The sequence below is a fragment of the Pteropus vampyrus genome, unplaced genomic scaffold (genome assembly GCF_000151845.1).
Source record: "Pteropus vampyrus isolate Shadow unplaced genomic scaffold, Pvam_2.0 Scaffold378, whole genome shotgun sequence".
Taxonomy (NCBI): Eukaryota; Metazoa; Chordata; class Mammalia; order Chiroptera; family Pteropodidae; genus Pteropus; species Pteropus vampyrus.
In genome coordinates this window covers 439,752-449,625 of record NW_011889159.1, presented here as the reverse complement: position 1 = coordinate 449,625, position 9,874 = coordinate 439,752, and the positions used below count along the sequence as shown (strand labels likewise).

Sequence of the window (9,874 nt, the reverse complement as noted above, 5' to 3'; positions counted from 1 at the left end):
CCCTGTGGTCTTACTGGTACAGGGTCCCTGCAGCTGGAGTTGGGGTCCCCGGCTTGCGCTGGGAGTCTGGGTGCACGGACTGCGCAGCCAGCCGCAGCGCAAGAGATAGAAGACAGCGGCGGGGGGGGGGGGGGGGGGGGAGGTAAGGGGGGTGGAGGGCGAGCAGGGAGGGAGGACAGCTTAAAGGGACCGAGGCGAGGTATGGGAGCACTTCAGACGTACCCCCACTTGTCTGTCCTCTCACCCAAGCATTCAAGCCCCCAGTTTGGGCTCTCTTGGAGTTGTCATGGAAACAAGGAGGCAAGCAAGAACAGGGAGGTGGGACTAAGGAAAGGAAGGAGGGAGAGAGAATTCTCTAGAGTCTTCCCTTTCCAAGACTGACTGTAATGATTAGATTGTGGGAGGAAATGAGCTGGTGCTCAGTGGATTCAATACCCCAGTTCCCTGCAGATCTGGTTCACCTAGTTAGGTCTCCCCTTTCTCAGCTTTCTGCAGAGTCTCTGCAAGGTCACAGAATCTTCTCCCAAATCCTTGGCCCAACTTTCCTTACTTCAGGAGAGATAACTGTGTATGAGAGAACTGTGTGCAGAGTTGAGACCTGCAATGGCCTGAAATGTTCCCAGAGTAATGGCCTCAACCTAGGGTGAATGGGAAGGTAAAGTAGACTTGAGTCTTTAATAGGTCAGAATAAGCAGTGCCTGGGTTAGGAGCGGGAGAGGGAAGGATGGAAATGAAGCATAGATACTTTCTTTCTCCAGGGTGAAGGAATTAAAGCGCTTTGGGAGAGGGAGGGTATGAATCAACTGCTCATTTTTGGCAGCTCGGTTTGGGATTAAGTGCTTGATGCCCCTTCCTGCCTTTGCTTATTGAGCTTATTAGAGTTCCTGGGCCTGTCAGTGTTCAGAACGATTCCTTAAATTCCACCCACACACTACCCCTGCCAAGACACAGTGCCACCTCCTCAGATGACTGGGGGACACATTGGTAATTGCAGTCTTTTTATGTGCTTATTTTATCTTAGGAGAAGGAGAGGTGAAGATAGGGAGTCTACCCAGACTTACAAGAGTTGGACTTCTTGCAAAAACACAGCCAAGGAATCATTATTAGCCCCCACCTCTAGACTAGTATTTCCCAGTCCCCGCCTAAGGCAGTCACTTTCCCCGGGCTGTGTCCTTCCCCTCTATGTCTAAGGGAGAGTACAGAGTTTTAGAGACCCCCATATGGGCCAATTCCAGGCTATAGAGGCCCCATGCCAGTTGTTCTGATTTCTGTAGTGTTTGTGTGAGTCCCTAACCTCCCCCCACCCCCACCCCGCCACCCCTATCTCATCCTCATTCTGCACAACTCAGGGCTCAAATTGGTTTTATTGGAAGAGACTTTAGACTGGCAAAGACTCTGTGGACAAAGGGAGGGATTCAGACAAGCTGGAAAATTGTTTTCTCAAGGGAAATATGTTTAAATGCTAAGTAAAAGCCCTAATGGCGCACCTGGGTGTCCAACGAACTCAAAAAGAGTCTGGAGGCTTTGCTAAAAATAAGTGACAAAGATTTATTCAAGGGTCTTAGGGTTTATAAATAGGTTAACACAATTAGGCAATATCCAGAGTGTTCTGAAGAAGAAAGAAAAGCTGAGATCTTACAGTAAAAAGTATATTCTTGAGAAGAATCAGTTTTGCATTCTTAGCCTCTGGATTGATCTAGGATGCTAATCCTGGAAATGACCAGTGGTCTGGATGATAGATGTCAGGTAGTCCGGTATCTGAAGGTTCTTTCCTTAGTCCTTCAGAGGGTAATCAGAACATTATCTGGAGGTCTGATGCGTATGCAGGCATTGACACAGGACTGAGAAGTTCAAAAGTTTAAGTTAAAACAAGGATAGAATCATTTCTTCATACCGAAACCTACTTGATTATAGTAATTTAGCAGCTTGGCTATAGTGAGTCCATTTAATTTCTTCACTCTATTCCTCATGTGTATTGGGTCTGGAGAGATGGGGGGATGCCTGGAGCTTGGAAGTCTGGACTGGGTGGGAGGGTTTGGGTAGGGAGCCGCCCACAGGAGCTCCCTGCTAAAAGCTGGATTGTGGGGGTCGCTCAGATTGAAAGTCTAGTCAAACCAGGCTAACAAGTGTGAGTCAGTGCTGCTTCAGGGGACCTCCGCCCCTTGGGGGTGGATCATTTATGGGGAGCTGAGTAGAGCAGGGCAGGAGAAACTGGGCCAGACTGCTCTTTTAGCCCGAAGGGCCTCGAGGACTCTCCGAGTCTCTGGAGACAAGGGCACTACACGCACTTCAGAATGAAGAGTTGTAAGAGGCTGACCTGAGGCAGGATGGCAGGGGTGGCGTGGGGTGGGGTGGGTTGGGGTGGGGTGGGGTCTGCTAGGACTGGGTCCAGCCCTCAGCAGGCGGACGACGAAGTGCGAAGGACTGCCTTTCCCCAGGCATTCCCCCAGCTCTTCTCTGCCGAAAGAGAACACCGAGTTCCGCTGCGGAGCGGGACCCCAGAATTGGGAAGTGCAGCGAATCCAGGCGGTGAAATCGGAATCCTGGGTATAGCGAGGCCTGGAGAGGCTTTCTCTCTATTCCCAGGATCTCTTTGCTGCTTCTTTCTCTCCTCACCGGTCTAAATGGATCGCTCCGCTTATTTCCTCCCCCTGCTCCTAGAGCACAGTGGAAAGTTCCACTGCCCCTCCGGTCCCGGGCCTGCGTTGCTGGGGACGCTGGCACGGTTGCCAGGGAAAGCCCCGGACGTGACGGCTGAGCGCGACCCCAAGCAGCCGCCCCTCTCCTATCCGTCATTCCCCTGCGCTGTTCTCACCACTTTCCCCTCCCCCATGGGTTCCAGACTAAGGGAGAAGTGAACAGCAGGCGGAGTGAGGCTTCGGCGCCAGGCCAGGTGGGAGTTTGCACTCTCCAGGAGACCTGCGCTGCAGCTCAGGGGTCTTTCTTGCAAAACCTTGGGTTGTGCATAGCTAGGATCATGCTTTAGAGAAGATCCTGGGCCTAGGGGTCCTGGCTGAGTTGGGGGCGGGGCTTCGGGTGCACGTTGGTGCGTCTACCCGGTAGGGGGTGTGTTTGCTGGAGAGAGGACTGGAGTAAGTTAAAAGTTGGCTAGCTCCTGACAAGGACCTGGTGTGGGCACGGGTGTGGGAGGCTTGATTGCCCCTTGTCTGTTCCGAGAGGAGGGGACGTTGTCATCTCTCTCACAGGCCCTCATCGCTTCTTCTCAGGCGAGAGCATGCTAGGGCTCCGGGGGCCACGGCTCCCCTCGGCGGGGATCCTGCTCTTGCTGCCCTTCCTACTGCTGCCGTCGCATGCAGCCCCCGCGCCCCATCGCGCTTCCTACAAGCCGGTCATCGTGGTGCACGGGCTCTTTGACAGCTCATACAGCTTCCGCCACCTGCTGGAATACATCAACGAGGTCTGGCAGCAGGCACTTGGTTGTGGGGAGCTGGAGGCGTCAACAGTGGCTGGGGAGGGAGAATGCGGAACTGAAAGTCGCCCCTCTGGGCCGATTCCTTCCTTTGGAGCTGGTGCTGGCGTGGGGAGAGTTGGGTGAGGGACGAGATCCCTGGTTCTAGCAGGGCACAATAAGCAAGTGGGTGCTGATCGGGGGTGGTGTGAAGGGGCTTCATAGTCCATCTCTGGTTGCAGCATTGTCCCCTTCCTACAGACACACCCTGGGACTGTGGTGACAGTGCTCGATCTCTTCGATGGGAGAGAGAGCTTGAGGCCACTGTGGGAACAGGTGCAAGGGTTCCGAGAGGCTGTGGCCCCCATCATGGCAAAGGCCCCTCAAGGAGTGCATCTCATCTGCTACTCACAGGGTAGGTGCCTCTCCCCCAAACTCCTAAGCACTCTCTGAAGCTTGATTCTTATCTGAGGGACACTTCCTAGTGCCCCCTTTTCTGAACCACATTGCTGCAGCCAGGGCCCTAGTGCCTGAGCCCACCTTTTCTGACTCCCCACAGCACCAGGGTCTCATCTCAGTGTGTGTCCTGAATGGGAGGGAGGCTCGCAGCATCACTGCCCCCCTTCTTTCCCCAATACCCGTGTTTCTTGGACCTAAGGGATAGTGGGGCAATAAAAAGCACCCTAGAGTTAGAGTCAGAAGACCCAGAATCTAATTCTGGCTCTGTCACTTACATGATGTGGGACTTTTTGCCACAGGTTGTGCCTTCATTCTCTGGGCCTCGGTCTTCTTTTTGTACGTTGTGATGTTTCGTCTACAGGGGGTCTGGTGTGCCGGGCACTGCTCTCTGTGATGGATGAGCACAATGTAGATTCTTTCATCTCTCTCTCCTCTCCACAGATGGGACAGTATGGAGGTAAGTGGGTCCTGTGGGTTCCATAGGGGCCCCGAGCTTTGAAGGCACAAAGGTTTGGGGCCACTTGGCATTGCTGTTCTCTTGCCAGACACTGACTACTTGAAGTGGCTGTTCCCTACCTCCATGAGGTCTAACCTCTACCGGATCTGCTATAGCCCCTGGGGCCAGGAATTCTCCATATGTAACTACTGGCATGGTGAGTAGGGGATGCTAAATTCGGTCTTCATGGAGAGGGTACCCTGGAGAGTAAGGCCTGCTGCTCCCCCTCTACCATAAGAAACATCAACAATAATAATGATAACTTATATTTACTCTGTAAACAGGCACTGTTCAAAATGCTTTATGAGTATCACCTATTGTTTCAGAAAATAATTTGGTTCAGAGGTCGGCAAACTTTTTCACTGAAGGGCCAGATAGTAAATATTTTTAGTTTTGCAGGCCATGTAGACTCTGTCAACTACTCAATTCTGGCATACTAGTGTGAAAGCAGCCTACACCATATGAAATGAATGAGTATCTGTGTTCCAATAAAACTTTACAGAAACAAGCAGGGGGCTAGATTTGGCCAATGGGTCACAGTATACAAATACTATGTAGTTTTTGCCTAACCCTGACTTTGGTTGTTGCTTAACCTTCCTGTGGCTCAGTTTTCCTCATCTGTAAAATAATATAGCACTTACCTTATAGGGTGGTTGTGAGGATTAAAGAAATTAATGAATGTAATGTACTTTGAACGGTACCTGGCTCATAGTAGGTGCTAGATAAAGGTCATTGCTATCAGGTTTACAATTATTATTGTTGCTACGTTATATTACTATTCACTTTGTCTATGAGTGGTCTTTCAGCTCAGGTCTTACCTCTCCCTGTTTTTCTATCTTTCTAAATGTTGTTTGTATCCAGACCCCCACCACGATGACTTGTACCTCAATGCCAGCAGCTTCCTGGCCCTGATCAATGGTGAAAGAGATCATCCCAATGCCACTGGTGAGACCCCAGGCTCCTTTTTGTGTCCCATTTTCTGCTTTTCTAACCTGCTGTGTTCCCCTCTCCAAATTGGCCTGACCCCTGTGACTGACTCAGGCTTTCTTCTACCCAACCTGCAGCATGGCGGAAGAACTTTCTTCGCGTGGGCCACCTTGTGCTGATTGGGGGCCCTGATGATGGTGTTATTACCCCCTGGCAGTCCAGGTAATAAGGGACTGTGTGGCTTGAAGATTGGCTAAGAATAGCCCCTAACCCCCACCAGTCTTCACCTTGTGCCTAAAACTGTTCTCACTGTACAGCTAATGTCCTCCACCCTCCATTTATCCTGCCATCCAAAACCAAAAACTGGGAGTCATCCCCCAGCCCCTTGTATCTAGCCAGTTACTAAGTCCTGCTGACTCTACTTCCTCTCCATCCCTACCACCCCTGTTTTGTAAAAACTTTTAACTTTGAATTAATTATGGCTTCAAAGGAAATTGAAGATGGTTTAGATAGGTTCTGTCTATCTCTCATCCAGTTTCCCCAGTGGTTGCATCCCATGTAACTATAAGCACAATATCAGGAAACTGACATTGGTATAATATGTGTAGATAGTTCCATGTCATTTTATCACATTTCTACCACCTCTTTTACTTACCTGGACTACTGTAATAGACTCCATACTCATTCCTTCCATCCCATTCCTCAGGAAAATCCATGGCTCCATGGCACTACACGTATGTCTCTGTTACAGATCATCATGAGTGATCTGAAATGTTACCTGATCTACTTTAGTTGCTCAAATACTCATTGAGCACTATGTGCCATGGCACTGTTCTAGGCCCTGGGAATGCAGCTGTAAGTGAAAGAGAAGTCCCTGCTGTTACGTAGCTTACATTCTAGTAGGGGAGACAGATAATAAATGTAAATATATATGTCAGGTGGTAATAAAATAAGGCAGGGGAAGGGATTAGAGCAGCAGTCCCCAAACTTTTCCATACCAGGGATTGGTGCTCCTATGAGAATCTTTTCTTTTTTTTTTTTAAATTAATTAATTAATTAATTTTTTAGGTGAGGCAACCCTTGGTTGACCTCACAGATTGCAAGGACCTTGTCAGCTTATAATCTCTTATTTTTTTTTATGCCTACAGCACCTGGCCTTCCTAGGTAGTCTCCCATCCAAGCACTACCCAGGCCCCACCCTGCTTAGCTTCCAAGATCAGACGGGATTGGGTTTGCTCAGGGTAGCATGGCCATAAACTCCTATGAGAATCTAATGCCTGACAATCTGAGGTGGAGCTGAGGCCATGATGTTAGCTCTTGGGAGCAGCTGCAAATACGGATGAAGCTTCACTCGTTAGCCCGCCACTCACCTCCTGCTGTGTGGTCCGGTTCCTAACAAGCCACGGACCAGTATCAGTCCATGGCCCGGGGATTGGGGACCCCTGGATTAGAAGATGACTGGAGCCTATTTTAGTTAGTGGCCAGAGAACTTCTCCTGGAAGATATGCCATTTGAGCAGAGACTGAAGGAAATGAAGGAGTTGTGCAACAATCTGGGTGAAGAACAACCAAGGGAGAAGTAGCTCCTGCATAGGCCCTGTGGCAGAGTGAGGAACAAGGAGGCCAGTGTGGCTAGAGTGCAGGGAGCTGGGAAGAGGAGGTTGAAAGGGAAATGGAGCCAGTTATGCAGAGCCTTTGTAGGCAAAGTAAGGCCCTTGATTTCTTTTTTTTTTTCTCTAAAATATACAGAACATAAAACGTACCATTTTAAAATGTATAGTTCAGTGGCATCAAGTACATTATTGTGTAACATCCGCACCATCCATCTCCAGAACTTTTGTTTTCTTCTCAAACTGAAATACCATACCCATTAAACCCTAACTCCTCATCCCTGCCTCCCCCCAGCCCTCGGCAACCACAACCTTTGACTTTTTATCCTGAGTGAAATGGGAAGGCATTGGAGGGTTTTGAGTGAAGGAGTAACATCCATTATAATAACAGTAAGAGATGAGATTTGTTTATATTTCATTTCAGATCTACAACAACCCTATGAAGGTAGTAATAGCTGTTATATAGCACCTTTTATGTCCCAAGACACTTTTCAAATAAAGCTCATTTAATCCTCACAACCCTATGAGTGATTACTATTATCCTCATTTACATATTAGGAAACTTGGATTCAAAGAGATTAATTTGCCTAGCTCATAGTAAGTGGTGAGGTCAGACTATCTGTCTTAACCACAGTGTTTTACTTCCTCTCTACAAAGGAGGTATTTCTTATATAGGACAAAGGGGATACATAACAAGCTCAGCTGCACACAGTGTGTGTATGGCAGAGCTGGAGTTCAAATGCAGGTTTGTGTGTCCCTAATGCTCTTTATGAAATCTAGCCCCTCAACATGGCCTCCCGGTCTCCAACCCAACTCCCTCATGTACCCAGCTGTGCCTCGCCTCTGTGCCTTTGCTCTTGCCATTCCCTTTGCCTAGGACAGGCTTTCCTAGTTCAGGGTCATTGCTGGGAAACCTAAAACTAGTGCAGTGGCTTCCCATCTTTGCTTCTGTAGCCCATTGGACTTAATGTTATTGGCATCTGTTCAAGTTATTCATGGGCCGTGTCCACTCAGTGTCTATGTCAAATATCCTTAACTAAGAAAAATTTAAGACCTTTTTATTTTGAAATAACTTCATATTTAAGAAGTTACCAAAGTAGTACAAAGCAGTCTTGTACACTCTTCACCTAGATTTCCCAAATGTTAACATTTTACCATGTTTACATCAGCATCATCTCTGTGTGTGTCTGTGTGTGTGTGTGCCATTTGAGAGTGGGTTGTAGACATAATGTCTCTTTACCCCTAAAACTTTAGTATGTCTGTGTTTTTCCTATGTACAGGACACTGTTTTACATATCCGCAATACAATTATCAAAATCAGGAAATTAACATTGATATGGTACTCTATAGACCTTATTCAAATTTTTCTAATTGTCTTTTTAGAAAAACAAAATTCAGTGCAAGATCATCCATTCCAGGGTCCTGCGTTGCATCTAGCTGTCATGTCTCTTTAGTCTCTTAATCTGGGAATACATCCTCAGTCTTTGTCTGTGGCATATTTTTGAAACTATAGGCCAGCTATTTTCTCATGATTAGATTCAGATTATGCATTTTTGACAGGAATTTGGCAGAAGTGATGCTGTATCCTCAGGGCATCACCTCATGAGGTACATGATGTCCAGTTAAATATTTTGAGTGTCCTCCCTGCTGCCTGTCTTCCCAACAGGCTTTGAGTTCCTAAAGGGCCCTAGCCCACCTTGGTTTTCTCTCCAGCTATCCTGATAACCCTCCGCCCCTCCCCCCTCCCCCAATCTCTTTGTAGCTTCTTCGGTTTCTATGATGCAAATGAGACGGTCTTGGAGATGGAGGAGCAATTGGTGAGTCCCTGGGATTCACTGCCCCTGCCCCCCGCCCCACGCCCCTGCCCTGCCGTCTTCTTGTCTTCATGCCCCGTCCCACTCAACCTGTAGCCCTCCCTGCCACTGACCCATAAGCTGAAGGGTTCACCCTGTGGGCAGGGAGCCTGGGATACCAGCAAGAACTCACTTTATCTCTCCCTTTGTCTTTCTTCCGTTCCCCTTCACTTGCCTTGAAGGTTTATCTGCGGGATTCTTTTGGGTTGAAGACTCTCTTGGCCCGGGGGGCCATAGTGAGGTGTCCAATGGCTGGGATTGCCCACACAGCCTGGCACTCCAACCGCACCCTTTATGAAACCTGCATTGAACCTTGGCTCTCCTGAGGATGTCCCCAGGGATCCCCCAGGAACAACCTGGCTCAGAGACCAAGTGGTGGCCTTGGAAAGCAGATGTCAGGCTCTGCTGTGCCTATGAACGCGTCATTGCTCCCACACTGCCCTCACCAACCAGGGCTCCCAGGACCCCCTTCTTCTGCTCCTCGAATGACAAATCCTGGTCCTCCTCACCTCATGTCTTCATCTGGGGGTTGCTCCATGCTCTCCCATCCTCCCAAGGTTGAGGTTGGGAAGTGAGAAACCAGGTTTTTAACTTGTGGCTGCTTTTGCTGCTGCTTCTCCATCTCTGGCTATATAGGAGGAGAACCCAGCCCCTGCCTAACACAGGGGTCTCCTTTCAGGCCACTCAGGACATTTTTAGCTTCTATTCTTGCCACGTTCCCTTTTCCTCTGAACTCCCCTGTCATCTGCCCTCCCAACTCCCAAGAAAGACTACCTATGAGAGTGGGGTTCTGAGGCTCCCCTATGGGGACACTTCCATTCTTAAAGTGTCAGTGTTGGGGAATATCTGTGGCCTGCAAGGCCCATCTCAGGTTTGGGGATCCCCCAGTCCCTATGTTCAGTGTTGGGGTACCCCTAGGAGCCTAGTTTGAGGCCCTAACCCCTTTTAGCTACCCTAGAATGGGTGTTACCCCTATATTTATGGAAATAAAATTCCATTTCCTCAGTGTAGCTTGGCTCATTTCCAGATGAAGGGGATTCATTTTCAAAGAGGGTGGGGATGGAGAGCCCAAGGCCCGGATGCCAGGTCTGGGGTGGGACCCCCCGCCTTGGTGTTTCCGC

The 9,874-nt window shown here is 49.0% G+C and overlaps 1 protein-coding gene and 1 pseudogene across 4 annotated transcripts; one reads left to right on the top strand and one right to left on the bottom strand.

Moving 5' to 3' along the window:
• The first annotated feature begins 2,728 nt into the window (after positions 1-2,728).
• On the top strand, positions 2,729-9,758 carry PPT2 (palmitoyl-protein thioesterase 2). Of its 4 annotated transcripts, none has more exons than XM_011379790.2 (9): positions 2,729-2,893; positions 3,207-3,418; positions 3,671-3,824; positions 4,230-4,325; positions 4,414-4,521; positions 5,226-5,309; positions 5,429-5,513; positions 8,663-8,717; positions 8,936-9,758. In XM_011379790.2, the coding sequence occupies exons 2-9, from the start codon at positions 3,236-3,238 to the stop codon at positions 9,077-9,079; spliced, it is 909 nt and encodes a 302-aa protein (XP_011378092.1). In that variant the 5' UTR covers positions 2,729-2,893; positions 3,207-3,235; the 3' UTR covers positions 9,080-9,758. The 4 variants fall into 4 exon arrangements, with proteins under 4 accessions (XP_011378092.1, XP_011378091.1, XP_023378882.1 ...); XM_011379789.2 differs by having other exon boundaries at positions 2,731-2,893; positions 3,228-3,418; XM_023523114.1 differs by lacking the exon at positions 2,729-2,893 and adding an exon at positions 3,065-3,092 and having other exon boundaries at positions 3,228-3,418.
• Positions 6,431-6,549, bottom strand: LOC111731485 (annotated as a pseudogene).
• Positions 9,759-9,874: the final 116 nt, after the last annotated feature.

Bases quoted from the DNA above. Each gene is read 5' to 3' on its own strand.
- PPT2 (XM_011379790.2), top strand. From the start codon at position 3,236: ATGCTAGGGCTCCGGGGGCCACGGCTCCCCTCGGCGGGGATCCTGCTC. The intron at 3,825-4,229 runs GTAGGTGCCTCT...TTTCGTCTACAG, and splicing joins TCTCATCTGCTACTCACAGG to GGGGTCTGGTGTGCCGGGCA. The intron at 4,326-4,413 runs GTAAGTGGGTCC...TTCTCTTGCCAG, and splicing joins ACAGATGGGACAGTATGGAG to ACACTGACTACTTGAAGTGG.